Source organism: Leopardus geoffroyi, chromosome C3 (genome assembly GCF_018350155.1).
Source record: "Leopardus geoffroyi isolate Oge1 chromosome C3, O.geoffroyi_Oge1_pat1.0, whole genome shotgun sequence".
NCBI classification, from domain to species: Eukaryota; Metazoa; Chordata; class Mammalia; order Carnivora; family Felidae; genus Leopardus; species Leopardus geoffroyi.
The window spans coordinates 34,629,036-34,650,146 of record NC_059338.1 but is presented as its reverse complement, the minus strand read 5'-3'; the positions used below and the strand labels follow the sequence as shown (position 1 = coordinate 34,650,146).

Sequence of the window (21,111 nt, the reverse complement as noted above, 5' to 3'; positions counted from 1 at the left end):
GTCTGGGTACCAGAGAATATCCCTGTGTGTGTCTGAAGTCACCTGCCGCGTCGCCCCGTAAGGGCACACTGGTGCCAGGCTGTAGGGATGCTGCTTTTGCAGTCATCTCTCCACTGACCACATCGTGGATTTTACTTTGTGAATTTTTCCGTGTCACTGGCGTACCCAGCCCCCTCACTGGCTCACGCTCAGGGGGGACAAATTCTCTTTAACACTGTCTTAGGTGTGTGTACCTGGGAAAGAAAAGCGAATGTAGAAAACCGTGTACATCCTCTCTAAAACCAAGCCTAAGTAATAGTTGAGACAATATTTGTCTGAGATGATCCATTGTTCTTGCATTCCTTCTGTTCTCCATTTGCCCAAAAAATTTAAAGTAGACTTCCCCCCACCCCCACCCTGGACTCTCTGTTGTGAATGCATTTGTGAAGTTGTTCAGGGAGTTGGACATTTACAAGCATTTATCTGTAAGGCTGCACCAAATCTCTGCAGGAAAGGCCAAAAGCCACCTGCCCAGGGCCAGGAAGACTCGCTGCAAAGTTCCTAACAAATAAATAAATACGTCAGCCAGCTTTCCTGAGAAACGAGTCAGCGCTCTGATCTCCCCGTTCATTTATTTGCAGGCCTCATTAATATAACATCACTGCAACAAACAGCTAACGGGGGACGGTGTCAGGATGAATAATGGAGTTACTCTGCTGAGATAACAATTAGGTTTTGAATGTACTATCAGCTAAGACAGAGCCAGCAAGGATTCGCGCCGGGTAGGAGAGCTGGTGCCACCGAGGCCAGAGACTCAGAGCTATCAGCTGGGCTCTGGCCTACCGTGAAGAGTGTGCACACTCACATGCACACGCGTGCTTACGCACACACACTCACACACACCGAAGTTGGAAAAGGATGTGACGACTTGCCGTCTTGAATCCAGCTTCCAGGTGTCTCTGGCCAAGAGCCCAGAGGCCATCAACATCTGCAGGCACAAAGTTGGCCCCACTGCCCTCGAAAGTCAGGAAAACTCTAAGCAACAGGAAAGGAGTAAGTGGATTAGCCAGGAGAGGATTAGCTGTCTATATACCCCTGACGTGTCCTCACTGGCTTGTCCTGATTAGGGGGCCACTTGGGGCAGAACCCACTTGATCCCCATCTCAGACACAGGAGCTTTTAGTACAAAGCAGGTCCGTCAGTTGGGGGTGGTCCCTCCTGGAGCAACTTCTCTGGGACCCCCCCACCCACCCCCCAGGCTGCTCTGGGAGATTCTGATGTCACTCTCTCCCATGTCCTCTTAAGGACCCAGTCTAGGGTGCTGACAGCCTGCCGGAGACCTGCAAAGTGCTGGACTGGCCCAGGGGAGAGGCAGCCGACACCATGCTGGGCCACCTCTACAGCAACCAGCCTCTTCTCTGGACTCCAGCTAGCCTGGCTTCTGCCCAGATTTCTTCATCATTAAATAGCAATAAGAAAAATAATAGCTAACTTTCACTGAACGCTTATCTGCTGCTCAGAACTGCACTTAGCACCTTACGTTATCTCGTGTAGACCTTATGACAACCTATAAGGTAGGAGCTTTAGCCCCATTTTACAGATGAGGAAACCAAGGCACTGTGAGGGGTGACAACTTTAGCAAAGTCACACTGCTACAAAGTTCTAGAACCAGCAGTTAACTATCACCTACTTGGCTCTAGAGGCCCCACGTGTGACCCGTATACTCTTTTTCCTGGGCTCACTTAGGAAAACAGAACTCTCAGTCCACGGGGCTGGAGGGGGGAAAGGGGCTGGCACCCAGCTCTTTATCTAGCCTGCTGCAGAGATGGAAAGAAAGCCAGTGGTCCCCATGCCTGGCATCACGTGGAGAGGCTGAACGTGAATGGGCCCGGGGCAAGGTGACGAAGGGGCAGGGCCCAAGGGGGCGTGTGCACATTCGCAGGCGCAGGGACAGAGAAGAGGGAGGGGGAAGCTCCCAGAAGCTCAGAGACAAGGCAGTGACCAGCAGAGCCAGGGGCAGAGCTTCTTGGAAAGCAGCAAGCTCTGGCCTGAGCCAAGGGGGAGGGTCTGGGGGACCTCAGCAGAGGGAAACCCACGAGCAGACTAGGGCATGAGTGCCCACGGCTGATGACCCAGGGGTCTCTTCCCGGACAAGAGGATGGTCAACTCAGGCCGTGTGGTGTAGAAGCCGAAAGCACAGGTTAGCTGGACCCGGCGGGCTCTACCACTCACTGTGTAACCTTGAGCAAGTTAGTCAACCTCTCTGGATACTAGTCCCCATCTGTAAAAAGGAAATTGTAACAGGACCTCCCTCTCAGCTTGTTTGGAGCCCTAAGTGGGATAAAACATGTAAAGCCCTTGGCACCCGTCCTGGCTCATGATAAGCACTTAATAAACGAAGCGATGTAAGAATATGTATGCGATGACAAAGGAAATGAAATAAAGGACGGCGGCCATCATTATCAGAATCTCCAATAACCAGGAGCCCACGTTCAGCTTCTGCCTTCGCTCCGCATGTCTATCAGGCAGGAGATCCGAGCCGAGGAAGACGGGTTCTCTCGGGTGGAAGCCGGGCCTTGTGAGGCTCCCGCCAAGAAGGGGTCATCCTGTCACCCCTCGAACCCCTAGCCCGCAGGAGCCCCCAGCTCCGCCCTCCGGAGTGGCCCCGGCGGCACTCCCCGGGCTGCCAATCCCCCGAGGCCTGGGGCACCTCGCTCTCCGCTCCCCGGCGCAGCCCCTCGGAGCTCCCCAGCTGTAATTAATCGGCTGCATCTGCCGTCGCCCTTGGGCGGCTTTGTGGCACAGTTCCCTCCGAACCTTCAATTAGTGGCTGTGAGAATCAGGGCAAGGGGAGCGTCGCGGCGGCTGCTTTCCAGGTCACGGCACCCACGGTGGAAAACAAACATGTCGCAGTCTGGCAGGAGCCCAGATTCGGCTGGGGTGCTCTGGAGCTTGGTGGGGCTCAGTCGGGCTGTGCGGCTGGCAGGTGGGGTCTGGGTGGGTGCGGAGGTGGCTCCCCAACAAGAGGCGCCGGGAGGCTTTGAGAGGGCCCAGCGGGAGACTGGGAATCCCCCTACGATGAGCACACGCCAGCCACATCCCACATCCCACTGCCTGCTCATCCTGGCTTGCGATCAGCGGATAGAGTACTTGGCTTAGATGTGGATCAGTCACCTGTATACCGGGGCACGGTCGGGGACTGCTTCCGGGGCACCGTGTAAGGCTGCTGGACTGAGCCCTGTGCCCAAACGCCTTTCCCACATTCTCCTTCTGAATGCTGCGCATAGACAAACTTCTCATTCTACAATGGGCTAAAAGGCCAGTACTCTTAAGGCAAGGTAATAACACAACTTAAGTTCCCATTAAGATGCAAATAAAGGTTTCTTTAGGGAGAAGAGACTAGCAGGGTGAGAGGTACCTAAAATAGGGGAAGGGACCCCAGGGAGGGGGAACAGAAAAGACACCTGGGAAAGAGACCAAGGTTTCCCCTCCCTCTGGGATTTGCCCAGGGCTGGCCTGGTTAATGGTGTATGTGACAAGCGGAGGGAAGTCACCTGCGCAGGCCCTCCTTACTACACACCCGGCAGGACTTTGCTCAAGCCACAAGCCTACTTTGGGTCATTACACTCTCAGAGGATGCCTGGACGTCCAAGGGTCCAAAGGAAAGCAGCTGAAATGATCAAAGGGTTTAGAAAACAAGATCTTCCAACAAAGGGCTAACAGAATTACAGAAGCACAGGCCAGGGGTGACTTAATTGCTGTCTTCAGTATCTGAAAGATGTCTGATGAGGAGGCAGCTGTTCAGTCCTCCATTCAATGAGGAATCACACCAGAAATTGGCTTAAATTGAAGGAAGAGAGATTGCAGGAAGGACTTCTTGAGATTCCGTTACAATACTACATCACTCCCAAGCCGCACAGACACCTCCATTCTTCCAGCTGTCATTATAGAACACAGTTTGTTCTACAATCTGGTGGGACCAGCGTTTCCCAGTAACAGAGAACGGGGGATATTTACCGAAGGCTGCCATGTTGCAGGCCGTGTGCGAAGTGTCAGGTTGCTAAGCAAAAGTGAGACTGTCTCTGTCCCAAGATAGTTACTGTCTCATTGAGAAAAGAAGCAGCTTACAGCCCGGCGGGGCCATTACCTTCTTGGGCGTGTTCACAAAGGGCCGAGGGAGTGTAGAAGATGCTACTGAATCTGCCCGAGGGGGTCCGAGGAAGCATCACAGGGGCGCATCTTTTAGCAGAGCCTTGCAGGAGAGGTAGGCATTTGTCAGTGGACTTGCTGGACCGGCAGGGGGAATGGAACATCGCCTTTAGACCCTATGGGCCTGGGGATCCTTAGCTGTCCCCGGGAGCATGCGAGATACGTAAGAGAACTAGAGTTCTGGGGAGTAGGCGGGTAGGAGTGCACAGTGGGAGTCGGCACAGAACATAGGGGTGAGAGAACCCCCTTCACCCCCACCCAGCAAGAGCAACTTGCTTCTGGGCACATCTTTACCTCATCACCTACTTCTGAGGTCCACAGGCAAGAAGCCAGATTTCTGGTCCACGGTATAATATGGGTTGGAAAGCATGGGATTGAAGTGGTCCATATCTCAAGATCCCAGCTGATTTTACAGGTTCCCAGCTCCTCTCCCCATCTCTCCACACCCTCACTACCCACACTCACACACACTCGTACACATCCCAGACTGTCAAACCATTTGTTTGTGTGGGTGTCTCATTCAGAATTACTTTCCTGGAAGAATTCACTGAGTTCATTGTGAAATGCTGTGCCTACCCCAGAATGGCTGATTGCCAGGGGAAAAAGAAATGGCAAAGAGGGAGGGAAGAAAGAATGAAGACCATTCCAGACAGGGCCTGTGTCCTCCCCCAATTTATTCTGGGTGAAAGGGTGATGTCTGGCTCAGAGTCGGCTTCTGTGCAGGGCCCAGAGTCCACCAAAGCCAAGGTCCTGTCCTCAGCAGCATGGACAAGCTCAGGCTCTCTCCTGTCAGCCCACGGGCAGCTCTCTCTACCCCCATCACTCCAGCATCTAAGCTCCCAGGTCCCTTTGGCCTCCTTCCAGAGGAACGGAAAAGATTCCCGTCATCTCTAAGCTCCCTACCAACACCACCAATCCCATGTTTTTGTGATCTGGGAAGGCACAGGTGCAGGGGGAACACCAGGGAGGAAATTGCAATTGTCAAGACCCACCCTCTAAAGCCACCGTCATATTAGGGATTTTCCAGATGTTGTCTTCCTTAACCTTCAGAACATCCCTGTGAGGGGGAGCATTGTTATCTGTTTTCTGATAAGGACATGGAGATTGAGGGTCACATAGCTCATGCCTGTCAGAGGGAAAATTCAAATTCTAGTCTGTCTTACTCTCTCCCTGCACAGACGCTACCCAAGTCTCAGATGGGCTCTCTTCCCTGCCCCAGAGTAGCCAGCAGCCCAAGAGCCATCTGAAACCAGAAGCCAAGACCTGTGGATCTGGTCACCATCCCAGCCCTGTCTTGATTCCCCTCTGTCAGTGGGGGGATCTATCTAACTCCCGCCCTGCCTTTTCACCCTCACCTCTGCTGGAGCCCCACTACTGCCTGATCTGGGAGGCCTTCCTTGTAGTTCTGCCAGCAGAGGACTCCACCAACCTGCCTCATTATAGACCCGTGTCATTCTCCCAAGAGAATCGAGCTCTGCAGATGCTACACTGACCATTCTGCAATCTAACGCTGCTTGGGAGAGACAGCCTTTGTGGGCAATCTCCAGGGTAGACTTGGGACCCCGCTGCCTGGTCCGAAGTGGTACATATTTTTTTCATATAATTTATTGTCAAATTGGCTTCCATACCACACCAGTGCTCATCCCCACAAGTGCCCTCCTCAAAACCCATCCCCCATTTTTCTCCTCTCCCCCACACCCCTGAAGTGGTATCTTAAAAGATCCTGTTCACGTTCTCTCTGGAGAATACGTCATTTTCCACCAAGCCTCCCCTCTGTAGCTTCTCCCCAATACTTGGTCCTGGGAAAAACGAGGAAAATAGGATGCCTGGGTTTTTACCACCCCAGACCACCACACGGACATCAAGGCCCTTGTACTCATTCTCAGAGTCTCCTCGAAGCCCTCAGGTGTTAGGGCACGTTTCCTGCAGGATACCTTTCTCTGCGCCTTTATGCCCTGAGCCCAGACCTCCACCTTGACTCACTCTGATTTTAAGCTGGGGGAGAGCAAGTGAGGTGCAAAGGCACGGAGATTTCTGAAGTGCATTGCGTGGACAGGAACCGCTGGTATCTGGGTAGAACATGGACATAGTATAAGAGAGCAGATGTGACTGAAGAATTAATGAAGATCAGAACCTGAAGGACAGGGGCACCTGGGTGGCTCAATCAGTTAAGCATGTGACTCTGGCTAGGTCACGATCTTGTGGTTCATGAGTTCAGACTCTGTGCTCAGACAGCTCAGAACCTGGAGCCTGCTTCGGATCCTCTCTCTCTCTCTCTCTCTCTCTCTGTCAAAAGTAAACATTAAAAAATATATATTAAAAAAAAAACCTTTAAGGACAAGTGCCAAGCCAGGAATTAGGGACTTTGCCTTAACAGTGGTCACAGCCATTACAGGTTTTCAGAGCAAGCAACTAGTAACCTGCCCAAGTATGTGTTCGTGAAGGTCACCTGGTGGTAGGAGGAAGTTCGATCTAATGGGAGAACATGGAAACCCTCGCCGTTAGCGTGAGTGAGAAGTAGGGGAGCTGTGCTCAACACCGACTCAGGAAGACAGAGTGGGGCACAGATTCAAAAGATGCCAGGGAGTAAGATCTCATAGTGCCTGGTGACTGTTATTTATTGTACGCGGTAGGGGAGGGAAAGGAATCCGTTGAAACCACTTGGAAGGTTCCTGGCTGGGTGCACAGTGATTCCATTAACCTTGAAAGAGAATCTGTGAGGATAATCAGGTTGGGGGTGGAAGGAGGAAAAATTAAGAGTTCATTTTTAGACATGGTGAAATTTGAGGTGCCTGAGGGACACACATGGGGAAGTAGAGATGTCCAGTAGCAAATGGATATATGGATATGGAGCTCAAGAGAGAGGTCTGTGCCAATGATATAGATTTTGAAAGTCATCCCTAATGGAGACCTTGGGAATCCTTTTGCAAATCAAATGCTCACCACCTCATCTATGTTTGGAAAATCCTGACTTTAACATATCAGTTTTGTTCGAAGCAAGGAAGATATAAGCTGTGTCCCTTGTAAGTCCTAGAACGGGGTGCTTACTTAGAGCCTTGACCCCTAACTCCTTTGCCACCTGCCCCAGGTGCTGGCAGCATGGCGCATAGCATATGCTATGTGGGAAAGAAGACCCCGGGGACCCAGTATTCCCCAGGTATTTGCCAATGACCTAGGAGGACTCTGATTCTCCACGTTCGGATTCCAGCAGCTGGTAAGCTAGCTTAGAAGTGATCAGGCTGGTGTCTCCACACCCCAGACTAGCTATCTCTTTGGCATGCGTCTTCATGCCAAGATTATAACACTTGCTAATAACAAAAAAAATAATAACAATAATAATAATCTTTCATCTCTAAACAATATAAGCTGGCGTATGCCTCTGAGCAGCTCTGTGTTGGCAAATGGATCCTGCAAACCCCTCCAAGTGACCCTGGTCATGTCTCGGACCCCAGCCCTTGAACGTCAGAAGGGGACACTGCAGCGACTTACCAGCTGAAGAAAGCGGCCTCGCAGAAGCTGCCAATGCCGCCAACTATCCACAATCCAATCCCCAAGCACTACCTGCAAGATGGAAATATTTTTAGCTTTTCCAGAAAGATTTCGTTTCACAGTTTTTCTGAAAGGTTGTAATTAACTGCAGCGAGCAAAAGAATGTATTTTTAAAAATAAGAGTGGGGGAAGGAGCACAAACCAATCCTCACAGTTTTGCCAGTAACTTTTGGTAGGTGGGTTCTTGTCCTCCAGGTGGCTGGGGGAGGGGTGAGAGGAGCCAGTGGGGCTCATTCAAGTGGACCAAAGGAGAACCCGGGCAGTCAGATTTGCTCAAAGCAAATTCTTTCCTACTGATGTCTCCTGCAGGGGCGTGGAAACATCCCCTTCCCTGGTCCTCATTAACAAGGGTCCATCTCACAGAGCCCGGGAGGCCCAGGTTGCAGAGGAAACGGCACCGGGGGAGGGTGCAACAGCCGAGATCCGGTTCTGGTTAATTTCAGAATCCCCAGGGACAGGAAAGCTGTGGGGCTACCTGTTCCTCCTGCCAGCTTCTCTCTCTCCAAATTGTTCTGCTTCCCCCCACTCACGCCCAACACACAGAGATGCCCCTGAGCTGCCTCCACTATCCCACCCTTGATTCGTTTCATGAATCTTGTTTTATTTTTATTCCTAAGGTGGGATATTTTATTCCCAGAAAAGGGAGTGAGAGCCTCAGACCAGGTGACTTGGGTGAAATGGGCCCTCCGATGAGAGAGTTCCTCCCCCCAGGGAGGGAAGGAGGCTCCACCATGTAAGAACTGAAGAAGAGGGTGGGGGTCAGGAAGTCTGAGTTCGAATCCTGACTGTGCAGCCAACTTCCCGAGAGCCCAGGAGTGGGCCTGGCAGAGAGGGAGGCCTGTTCCAGTCCTCCTACCCACGATCGTGTCTTCTCTGCCCGCTGTCACCTGGGGATTCACGGCCAAGATGGTTGTACAACTCATGGTGCCCACATCGCAGGAAGAGCGCAGTGCCCCTTTGGGGAACAGAGAGGAGGGAAAAGTCTCCAGAACCTTTTGTAGCATTTCATTGCATTGACTTGTCATCTCTGCCCCAGGGCACCCTGACTGCACTGGGTGCCCCACCAGCATGAACAGGGTTTAATGGGAGGCTCCCAGTGGGGCTCGAGCACAGAAGGTCCCGGGCTGCAACTGTGCCCAGACGCTCCATCTGGGAGATTCTGGTGGACTCTTGGTCTTGATCAACCCACCCTTCCCTCTCTCCTTCCCTCCCTGTCTTGCCTTTCTTACGGTGTAGTGAAAAGAGCCTTGGACTTTTTTTATAACTGTGTGTATAAGTTGTACGAGAATCTGCGTATAAGATACTCTGAGCCTGCTTCCAGTGATTGAGTTCACTTCTAATTTCCTCCTACTTCAGAGACCTGTGGACCACAAAGGACGAACTTACTCGCTGGGATCTATCTGTTCTGTCCCAAAGAGCGGCATTTTTCCAAGAGCCTGATCTAATCCCAGAGAGAAATTTACACCTTGGGAGAGCCTGATTCTGCTGTTCCTTTGCCCATTGGGCCCGAGCAAAATGAGACACCATTTGGTGACTGAATTAGGAAATGAATAACTAGATACATGATCCTCGTTAATGAGAAGCCAGGAAAATTTGGGAGATCCTAAAGTTATCTTTTTCATGGTTCTGCCATGCATCGTGGGCTGTTTTTTTGCAGCCCGTGTCCAACACACTTTCCATCTTGAATCTTACCCCTGAAGCAGCACCTAATCTTGGACTCCTCTGGACTCCCACAGCTTCCCTCCGAATCTACCTTACCACTGTGTGCGTGCCCTGCATCAGGGAGCGTTATGTATGGCTCCCTTTTTATCTCTTCCTCCTGGACCAGAAGTTCCTGGAGGGCAAGTTTCCTGATGTCCTGTGTATTCGCCATCACCCCTATGGTGTCAAGCCTGTAGGAGTGGCAGTAATAGCACGTGACAATTACAAAGCCCTCCCTGGTTTACAAAAAGCTCACAAACACGCCCCGTTTGGTGCTCCAGAGGGAGGCTGGCAGAGATGATGATCCATGCCACTACCCCGCCCTTCACAACTAAGAAGAACTGAGACTTAGGGCAACTGTGACTTGATCACATTCAGGCAGCACATCTCCCAACAAGGATTTTCTGTCTCAGGTCCAGTGCTTTCCGATCTTTGTTGTTGTTGTTGTTGTTGTTTTAAATAAATGAATGCTTGAAAGAATTAATGACCTGAAGAACTGAGGAAGTCGTGTGAAATGATGTCAGGACCCTAGAGAGGCTATAAAGTGGAGAAAACATGTCGTGGGCACCCACGTTCCAGGTGTGCACTAAGCCCCCCCCCCCCCCCCCCCCCGCCTCCCTCGTGGAAGGACAGGGCACGGCTGTCTCTGCCTCTGTGGCCCAGCAGGTTTGTGACCCATTTCCCTCCCGCAGATTTTGACGGTGTCTGGACCACCTGAAGGAGGGACTCGAGTGACCATCCATGGCGTGAACCTGGGCCTGGACTTCTCTGAGATCGCCCACCACGTGCAGGTGGCTGGGGTGCCCTGCACCCCCCTGCCGGGGGATTACATCATCGCTGAGCAGTGAGTCCAGCCCGCTCTGGCCCGCCCTTTTCCCATGGAGCTTCAGGGTAGGGGCTGCCCCTTTCCCTTTTCTGGGACTTCTCCAGGATTCCCTCCCACCCCTCTGCTCCCGTGGACCCTGCCCCCAAAAGCCTTCCCTGGGCCCTCTTCTACCCCACCTCCACTTTCAAAGGCTCCTGTGTGTGTGATTCCCTGTCCCCTGGCTCCTGTGGCATCAGAACTCCTAGCACAACACTGTCTCTCATTCAGTCTTCACCTGCCCTGGCCACCGAGCCACGTTCCCAGCCAGCCCAGGTTCCTCCTCGGTCTCCCTGCCCCTCCGCTGCCAGCCCCCATTGGAATGCATCCCACACAGTGGGCTGCGGGCAACAATTTGTTTGGCTCATGGGGCTCTGACAGCAGCTTAATCCGAGCAGGGCCTCCGCCGGAGCAAATTCATTTATTTCACTAAGGGAAATGTCAGCTGGAAATTAGAAAATAGGCATGTAGCCGCGGACAGGCGAACGGGGCTCCAGGAGTGACATATGTTCCAATTTGGGGTGTTCATTTGGCAGTGGTGACCGCTGTGGAGTTGGTGGGCAGGAGATGGGCACAAAACTGGGGGCAGGAGCCTGGAAGGAGGGATGCTCCCCCCACCCCAATCCCAGAGAGAGACGGAAGGGAGATCATTCTGGATGATTTGTCATGTAAAGTGGGGTCAAGTCTCCCTAGTCCTGCTGGGAACACAGCTGTGCTGTGCGAGGGGGAGGGGTGTGAGGAGGGAGCCCCAGAGCAGGGCTTGTGGGAGGGGCTTCTCTGCCCTAGCTCCACCCCCCCGCAGCCCCAGGCCCTCCCCCTGACCTGCCCAGACCCAGCCTTTAGTAACCACCAGAAAAATGACATCACTTTCTCTTCAGTCAGCCCTTGCCCCTTCTCATCCATTTTCTCATTTTTAATTGGAAAGGACTCAGGTGGAGACTGTTATCTCCCTTTACAAAGCAGGAGAAGGCAAAAGTCTTGGGGAAGTGAAATGATTTCCCCAGTTCACTCAGGGCACAAGTGGCCAAGGCAGAGCTGGAACCCGAGTCTCCTGACTTCCACTCCAGGTCTCCCTGTCTCATAAGAGTGGATAGGGCAAGACTTCCGGACAAGAATGGCCTGAAAATGTCATGATCCTCCGGGGTCAGGAGCCACGATTCCGGCGTGGGCCCAGAGCAGGGTCAGAGTCAGAGGAGTGACTTCCCAGGCTTTGAGGACCCCATTGATGTCCGCTCACCACCTCGGGGGAGAAGGAGCCGTTCTAATCCTTCAGACCGGCTCCTCCCCTGACAACCTTCTCCCTGCAAGGGCTGAATCTTGGAGGGAGGACTGGCTGGGGCTACAGGAAAGAGATGAGGGAGAGAAGAGGGAAACTACAGAGGCTGTGGAGCCAGAGAGTGAGGTGGACGCATCTGGGGCAGGAGGTGGGACAGTCTGTGGAGTCCTTCCGGATCAGAGCCCTGCCAGGCTGGGCGAGACCCTCGGTGCCACCTACCCCGAATCCACCTTGGCTTTAAGGACCTGCCCTAGGCCTCCGGACAGAAGTCAAATCTCCAACTTGGTGAGATGCCACAGGACTCCAAAGGAAAGGGTTTGGGGGACCACTGGGTATGGCTTTGAGCTGAGAAGTGCAAACTCTTGGGCAGCTGGACACGGAGAGCTCATGAGATTTGGAATTCAAACGTGTTCTAGTGCTGCCTGCTCTACTGACCAGCCCTGAGGCCTTAGCAGACTGTCAGTCTCTCTGACCTTCATCAACCTCATGGAAATCGTGATTCCTACGTTACGGGTTTTGGGGGGAAATTCAGTAAGATGAGAAAATGGAGACTGCGATGTACCATAGGAATGTGAGGAAGTATTCTATCTTTGGAATCAAATGCACCACCCTCACCCAGGGCCGGGGGGGAAAGCGCCCGTAGAATCCACAAGTGAGGCTGTGCAGGGAGCCCAGGGAGGTGACCGGTCGAGGTTGGTGGCCCGGCACCCCAGAAAACCAACACTGCCTTCGTGTGGGGCGCGGTGTGGGCAGGAGGGAGCAGGCCCTCCACACCTCAGTTGGTACAGCCCTGGTTTCCAGCCGTGCCAGGCTCCTTACCACTCTCGAGGCTTCAGAGTTTTTAGCATCATTAAAGCCTCCCGCCCGGGCAGACAGCAGCAGGCATGATCATTACAGATGTCCGGGAGAGATGAATTTGGCTACACGGGCCAGTGCAGTGTCCCGGGTGCGGGCAGGGTTAGCGGGCACGGTAATGGCCCGCCATATGCTTGTGCCACACCATCTATCACTCAGCAATTAGGTTAATGTTGGTTAAAATGCCCCGCTTAGTCTTGCAATCAGCACCCCACCGGTCTGCGGAGGGCCGGATGATTCCATCACAGGACGTTTCCTGGGTGATAAGACTCAGGTGGGGGCCGAAGCTCCCCACCCCCAGGGGTGCACGCTCGTGCGGAGAAAGGTACCATCCCTGCCGGTCTGTGGGAGGCAGTACTGTGTGGGGGATGAGGGCACCGGGCTGGGTACCAGGAGCTCAGCTATTGGGGAACCGGGTGACTTGGGGCAAATCACTTTGCTCCCAGATTCTCAAAAGTCTCATCCGGGGAATGGAGAAATGGAGAAATAGACATCCTTAGGATGTCAGAGGAGGAAACTGTATGCCCCAGGGAACCGCCCTTCCCACCGTTAGAAAGCCTGTCGGTGTCACTAATGTGTCCCCAGAAGCTCCCTGTCAACCAGGGAGGAGTCGAACCTCCAAATGTTGAACGTGGATAGTTGTTTAGTCAAGCCCCTCATTTTGCAAGGGAAAAATGTCGGCACCCCCAGCTGTCATCTCCTTATAATATACTGGGGATCCTAGAGCCACCAGAGACACCAAGAGGAGGCCAGGAAGGCAGGAGGCCCCCAGAAATCAAACCACAGGAACTTTGCCAACTCGTAAGGCTTGAAGGAGGAAGTGGTGCATCCTCTGACCACACACTGCTGCCTGTGGTCATCGACACCCGGGAAGGTAGGGGGCACCTCCCGACACCTCAACAACCTCAACTGCACCCCGACATTGCTGCCACGTCCACCCTGTCCCCTCCCCAAAATACATAGAAAGCGTTCCATTAATTCTGCAAGCAATAGAGCAGAATGGTCAAAGGCTCAAGCTTTGGAGTCAGGTTGACCTGGATTTGAACCGTGGCTCTGCCGCTGTGGCCGTGGACAAGTCACGTGGCATCTCTGAGCCTTGGTTTCATTGCCCATAAAATGGAGCTAATAGGACCGCCCTGCAGGGGAGCTCGAGATGACACGAGAGCCTATCTTGTACCGTGCCCTCTGTGATCACAGCTCAGTAAATCGTAGCTCTTATTATTATTAAGGTACCCAATCTGCCATGGCCCGACCATCATTCCTCAGTATAACCCTTTTTACTCCCCACAGCCTCCCCTGCTTCTTCCTTACCTTCCTCTCTCCCTGAGCTCGGAGAACAAATGATACAATTGTATTCTGTATATTCCAACCTTCAGTGCGAGCACGGGGCGGGGGAGGGGGGTGGACCGGGAGTAAAAGGAAGGAGAGTGAGAGGTCATTGGGGTTCTCCCGCGTGCTTCTCAATTCCTTAGGATTCTTTCCCAGTTCTTCCCTACCACCCCAAACCCTTTGCTACAGCCCACAGCTTCCCCCTGCCCGCTTCCCACTCACAGGTGAAGGTGAACCTCATTCCATGGGTGGGGAGAGGCATCAGTCACAGTGCCAAGGAAGGGAACCCAGGGTAGTGCTCTGGCACCTTGCTGCAGCCTACCCCTGCCCCCCTTGCATCATGCCCTTCGCGGTGGGGCATTCAGGGCCAACCGCGGGCACTCAGCCTTGGACACTTGGGCAGTACTCCTCTCGCATCTGTCCCCCTTCTCCCAGGTCCCTGATATGTAAAGCTTATGTTTTGGGACATAAGGAAATGTTCTAGAAAAGATGATGCACCAAAGGGTTCTAGGCCGTTGTTCACACCCTACAGAGACAGCTGAATGGGCCATTCTAGGCCTTCTCCTCTCCTGCACAGACCCCTGGGCCCCAGGAGGAAAAAAGTATGCCCATGGCTTTCACAGGTTGTCATATTTCCTCCCTCCGTGATATCAAGCCTACCATGATCTCTTCTTCCTCCTTTCTTCTGGAGGATGACTGTAGCACAGAGTGTCCAGGGGTGGTGAGGGAGGGACGAGAGAAGGAAAGAGATTTATCTGCTCCCCCTTCTTCTTTGTCCTCCTCTTCTCCTGCAATGGATGACAGATTCTCCTCTGAAGCGTCTCAGGAGTACAGGGCATATGGTTTGCAGGACAGCAGGGACCCCAAACGGGTGCAGGCACTAGGGCCCAGGAAACGGGATGAGAGATTTGTTACTCCGAGCAGGTAGCGGCCTGAAAATAACCACACACAGTACCTTAACTTAAGCTTCTCAAATGCTCTGCTAATGAGGTTTAAGAAGACAGTTCTGTGTAAAATACTAATTGATCATCCCTATCAGCTTTACTCTGGGTTCGTAATTAATTTATTTATTCATGGAGGAAGGGAAGGGAGACTACCCTTCCATGCGCATTCAGATTCTTGTTGAATCTAATATGCTAAACGTGATAAGACAGTTATTGCATGTTAAGTAAATATTCACCAGGAGTTAAAGTACTTATTCGGGATTAACTGTTATGAAGGAGGTGGAGATCTGTGGCATGCCGTGTGTGCGAGCGTGCGGTGTGTTTGTTTAATGCAAGTTTTATTACATCGAAATGAAATCTCTGTTTAGTTACCTTCCTTCCTGGAGAAGCCGTGGCGATAAGCGCCTCCCAGCTAGACGCGGATCTACCCCCATGGTGCCGGCGTAATGCTGGGGATGAGTGCACCGGGGTCTGTTTTCCTGCCTCCCCGCTAAGCAAACCTACCGGGGGCACCAGACTGCTCCGAACTCTTATGTGGTGTTGGGAGGAATCGAAAGTCCTTTCTTCCGTCCTTGGGTTCTCTTTTGCGGAGCCTCATGGGACCCCGTGCCTTCTAATTCTAAGCGAGAGACCCCCCCCCCCCCCCCCCCACCGAGAACCTGATTTCTTCAGTCTCTCCCGTATCCTCCAGCTGCCCGCCCTTTCGAGAAGGCTGCTGTGGCCAAGGCAACCAGTGTCTAAATGTGCTTGTTGTAACTGATCTCAGGCACCAGGGAGGTCATCACTGGGGGTATTGATCTGCACTTCATGAGAGAAAACACTGTATCCCCCTCTTGCCTCCAGCTACCCAGCCTCTTAATGTGAGACGTGACTTCCAACCCCACGGCTGGTTCGCTGCCTCGCCCACCAGCTTAGGGCGCTCAGACTTTGATTAAGTGGGAGTCCACTGTCAACTGCTGTCCTAATGAACTCATCCGCCATCCACTCCTTCTGCTGCCCAGGGACTCGGCTCCTCCCTTTGGCCGGGAGCTCCTGCTTTGGGCGTTCACTATCTCGTCAGATTATCTATTCCCTTTTTAAACCTCACTGTAGGAAACAAACCACTGTTGAATCACCTTGGCAGACAGGCCCTCATTCACTCCTTTAGGGCGAGTTGCAATTTTGGCTTGTCACACAGGAAGGAATGCAAAATTACTGCCCCTGGGTCTCCCTGTTGGACCTTGGGTTTTATCCCACAAATACTGGGTAACTACCCCGTGCTAGGCACCTCAGAGGCACTGGGAATGCAGGTCGATTCCGAGAATTAAGCAGCATAGCATTTGGAGGCACTTCGGACTTTAGAGGTGATCTCATTCGGCTTCTCACTGTACAGATGAGAGGCTGAAGCCCAGAAAGGGAAAGCACTTTACCCGAGGTCACACAGCTAGATGGGTGAGCAAGCTGAGTCTTGGTACAGCACCAGTGCAAGTGTGTGATGAGTCATGCGTTGGGACGGGGGTGGGGGTGTGGGGGGCACGGGGGAGGTAAGATGAGAAGTATAGGCAGGGATGTGGGCTGTGGCCAGGCCTCTCACGGGAAGATTTGCTCTCTCCTCAGGATCGTCTGTGAGATGGGCCATGCCCTCGTGGGAACCACCTCCGGGCCTGTACGCCTATGCATTGGCGAGTGTAAGCCAGAGTTCATGACCAAGTCCCATCAACAGTACACCTTTGTGGTGAGTATTGGGCTACGGGGCTCCCAGCCTGTTCTAGGCTTCTCCCACAAAGGCCCCACACCCCCCTCAAGCTGGGGGGTAGGATGGATGTGTGACTGACGATGCTATTAGAATCTCAGAGAGTCACAGGCCAGAATTCTAAATAAGGCAAGATCAGGTCTTTCTTAGAAAGTGGATCCTACCCGTAAGGGAGGGAGGGGGCCACCCCTTGTCCTGCCAGTGTGATATCTTAGTCTCATTCCAGCCTAATGAGGACAGATCCCCTGAGGGACCTAATTAAAAAGGTCTATATTTATCCACATGCTTTGTTTTCTGCCAAGGCTGTCTCGAGTGGGAGTTTAGAGAAGTCACTTCAAATCCTGCAGAGACATGTGTCTGTGGCAGGACTGTGGGAGCAGGGGGTACTGAGTGAGTTGCTCTGTGTGATGGTGTGGTTAGGCACACTGATGCACACTCACACCTGAAGACATCTCTTCGCGCTCGGGCGGCGGGTAGTAGAATCACGACAACTTTCTCGAAGGCCGGCACTGTATTCCTGCTGAGTCGATAGCGTGCTTCTGGGGCCTTGGAATCTGCTGGGGCTACCCTCCTGCTGAATCAATAACTTGCTTCTGGGGCTCTGGAGTCCCTTTGCTGACACTTTTCTATATTGCCACATTGAGTTCTTCATTAAAAAGTGTTAACACCAGCAGATGGGGTCAAACCAGCCTTGCTAAGAGTTTTGAAAAAATCATTAGACCACAACATTTTATTCTCTCTAAAGCATTTTACTGCTTGTTTTAGGTTTTCCAGGCTCTGCCTTCTTATCTTGGCATCTCTGTCCATTTCTCGTAGTCGTCTTTTCCTCAGATTGGAGAGTACCATTGTCTGCCTGCCACCGGCTTCCCCTATCTTCCACGCAGGACAGACAGGGTCTCGTGTGAGCAGCAAACACAGAAAGACGCGGGGGGGGGGGGGGGGAGAGAAAACCGTAGAATGTCCCAGATGGGAGAGGCTTTAGAGATCATTTAGCCCGCCCTCCTCTCTTGACATTGGAGCAAACAAAAGCCCAGAGTGATCTAGAAGCTTGCTTCAGGGCCAATGGACAGTGACCGGCTGATGCGATCTAGAATTCATGCAGGTGTAGTTGTTCAGTTAAAAGCACTTCCCACTCCCCCAGCCTGGCCCTCCAGACAGGAGCAATTCCTTTCTGATTTAGGTCAGCCGCCGGATGCACCGTAGGCCACGTGACATTTCTTTCAAGCTTCGGATTTTATTTTACAGCTTAGGGCGTTTACTAAAATGTGCTGGCCATCGATAGGACATCCTCCTGATGAAGGTGAGGGGGAAGCTGTATCTAACACTGACAGGCCCCCGGCCGTGCCCCTCACGTGCTTAGGAAGGGACAGGACATGTGCAGGGGCCATTAATGGAGGACTTTGGCCCCTTAGTGGCCCAATCCAGACAAGGATGCTTTATTCAGCCTAATCGATTTTGTGCCAAAAAAAATCAGTACAGGCTCTAGATAGAGAAGCATTTTCAAATTGCTCTCAATTTGTAAACTAATTGATAGATTAGTCGGTGTTACCTCTGCCTTCCCATTGGTGTTATGAGCATGAGACTCCCCAGGGAGTTAATTAATTCTAAAGCGCGGTCCATCTGCCTTCCCTGGACATGCCAAGAGCCTCTTCTTAGAAAGGGCCTCAGCTCCAGGAGAAGAGATTGAGAAAGGGCAGAAAAAGTACTTGCACTCTGAGCAGGGACACGGCTCCTCCTTTGGTCGTTACGTCCAGCGTGGGTCTGTCCCTTTGGCCCAAACCTGAGTGTGACCGTTTCTCTGTTTTTTTCCAAAGAACCCTTCCGTGCTGTCGCTCAACCCCATCCGAGGACCAGAATCGGGAGGCACCATGGTAACCATCACAGGCCATTACCTCGGGGCAGGCAGCAGCGTGGCTGTATATCTGGGCAACCAGACCTGCGAGTTCTATGGGTGAGATGGGCTCAAAGGAGCACTGGAAGGCTGTACGTGTGAGGCGTGTGCGCGCCTGTTCCGGGCGTGTTCACACAGGTGCCCGCCCCTTTACTCCCACGGTGTGGGCCACGTCCTGGGCCCAAACACCATTCCAGTCCCTGTGAGCAATCCATCCCGCTACTCAGTTTATAGCAATATAGACCACTTAGTCAATATGTCTAGGGGCTAGATACTTCTAAAAATAATGAGAACAAGGGCCGTGAGAGCTGCTGGTGGGGAAGTTCCCAGAAACTCTCCAGTCACCATCAGGACCCAGCATTCATTAGGTCCCCACTATGGGGACTCGAGAAGCATGGAGACTACATGACCTCAGTCCTCAGCAAGCACACAGACTTATCGTCAGGGCATCTCTTGTGCATGAAAACCTGAACAGCTGCTATTTGCCGGATACTCCGATGAGGCCTTGGGGATATAGAGAATCCTGAAAGAATCCATGGGTGAGAACCCAACATGCTCAGTATTAGCCAATCATCTCCTCCTCCGGTTATAAACTCCCTAAGGGCAAGGACTGTGTTCCCTTCTCTGCATAGTAGGTGCTCAGTGAATACTTACTGAATGACTGGCCAGACTCTAAGCACTGGCTAACTAGCCTATTCTAGAAAAATCCAGAAAAGAAAAGATCACCCAAAGCCCACGAAGCCCTGACCCCTGCCCCACATTCTCCAGTCCCCTTCTTCAACGTGTTCCCTCCCTCGTCCAACCAGAGTCAGATCTCCAGTAAAAAGAGGCACTGATATGCACCGATAAGGGATATGTTCCGTTGTGTAGAGTATGAAGGAACAGAGCATTTTGTGGGCCATACATACCCTCAGACTGAGGAAAATCGCCTCTGAAGCCAGAGAGCTCTGCTCATTGCCAATGCCTTTCTTTACAACCCTCTTGCTGTCTCCCTGTCAGGCGGTCAATGAACGAGATCGTGTGTGTCTCACCCCCATCATCCAACGGACTGGGCCCAGTCCCCGTTTCCGTGAGTGTCGACCGAGCCCGCGTGGATAACAACCTGCAGTTCGAGTACATAGATGACCCCCGGGTGCAGCGCATTGAGCCGGAGTGGAGCATTGCCAGGTGAGGCAGAGGTGGGACGGATAACGCCCAGCCGCCACCTGACAGAACCCCTGTCTCGTGAGGGGGCCGGGGTCGAGGTGGTAGCCATTTGAGAGGGCTTTTAACCTAACCCAGCCTCTCCTTTTTCCCAGTGGCCACACACCCCTGACCATCACAGGCTTCAACCTGGATGTCATTCAGGAGCCAAGGGTCCGAGTCAAGTTTAATGGCAAGGAGTCTGTCAACGTGAGTAACTGCCGGTCCGCCTGGCCCTCCCTGTAACCACAGCTCGGCGTCTGGGTTTGCAATGTGATGAGGTCCGTGTTAGCTCCCTCTTCCAACCAGATGCACTGGAGCAGCCGTCTATGGGGGAAGAAAGTTAGTTCAAGACCCTGAGCTTGGAATCATGGCCCCAAACACCTGAACCTTCCAAGGACTCTTGCAATTACAGCATAATCATTTCTCGTCAGAGGGCGAGTATATAAATGTCCTGGCTTCTGAGCTTAAGAGAGAGCACAGAAGGGCTCCTGGTTTCATGCTATGTTTGCTTTGAGGTCCCGTAAGAAGCAGTGTGGAAGGGTGAAGAAATGCTGGCTCCAGAGGCAGACGCATCTGAATTGGAAGCAGGACGCTGCCCTCCATTAGTCGTACAACCACGATCAAGTCGTTTAACCTCTGTTATCCCCTATTCTCTGCCTGTGTAAACGCTGACGATAAGACTCTCCTCGCCGATCTGTAACGCAAAGCCCTTGGCGGGCACTAGGTTAGCACTTGATAAACGGCAGTCACTGCGAGCAGCTAGTCCTACCCCGGCTGCGAAGGTGATCAGTCGAACATTTTACTTTACTCCTCGGTGCGGAGCCATGTAACTTAATTTTTTTTTCTCTACGGACGTTTGTGGTTTTTAAAGAAGTTCCCTATCATAAAAGTAGAATGTCTGAGATGTTGTTACACATTTTTTAGTTAGTTCTGGTGGCTTCCCCCTCAGTCTTGTTAGCCGGTATTCTCTGAAACACTGCTGTATTCGTAATTATAGACCAGGAGATGCTATTATGGCCATTATTTTTCATATAATTGCTATTATTGCTGCTTTGACCTCAGGGGATTGAGTAGCTGTGATAGAGACAGGAAAGATGGTACTGTGCCTACCCTTTTATCCCTGACAGACCCCCCGCATGCTGGAAGCTTCCTTAGGAAACACAGAAAGGCACAAAATGACACAGCATTTGAAGGCAAGTTCTGGAAAAGTTACAGGGATCATCTGGTCCACCCCCCTCGTTGTATAGCTGAGGAAACTAATGCCAGAAAGGAGTAACGGCTTGCCCCTAGCCACGAGGGTAGCTGGAGGCAGAAGCAACTAGATCCCCCCAAAACCTGGACTCTTCATTACCAGACCCCGTGAGATGCTGGTGATCTGGTTATGACGTTCCATCATGGCAGACATGCAGGGACACCCGTATCACACCTTCAGTTTCCACCCTGGTCACAGCTCTTTGGGCCAGGAGAGCACGTGCCTCCTTATCCCAAGTGGAGAGCCTGATCTGGGGGTAAAAAGACCTATGCTCCCACTCCACTTCCAGACTGAAGCCAGTGTTCCCAGTAGCTCACAGACCACCTTGTCAAACTCCAAGGACTAAG

The 21,111-nt window shown here is 52.4% G+C and overlaps 1 protein-coding gene across 3 annotated transcripts in view; it reads left to right on the top strand.

The window, feature by feature from the left end:
• PLXNA2 (plexin A2) overlaps positions 1-21,111 on the top strand; it is a 208,843-nt gene that overhangs the window by 164,485 nt on the left and 23,247 nt on the right. For 2 of the 3 annotated variants that reach the window (XM_045456756.1, XM_045456757.1), the window contains exons 13-17: positions 10,131-10,282; positions 16,301-16,418; positions 18,251-18,387; positions 19,327-19,494; positions 19,626-19,719. In XM_045456756.1, coding sequence (XP_045312712.1) covers positions 10,131-10,282; positions 16,301-16,418; positions 18,251-18,387; positions 19,327-19,494; positions 19,626-19,719 — 669 coding nt within the window. Of the gene's footprint in view, positions 1-1,284; positions 2,442-10,130; positions 10,283-16,300; positions 16,419-18,250; positions 18,388-19,326; positions 19,495-19,625; positions 19,720-21,111 lie in introns of those variants that run through there. The other variant, XM_045456758.1, reaches the window with a different exon arrangement.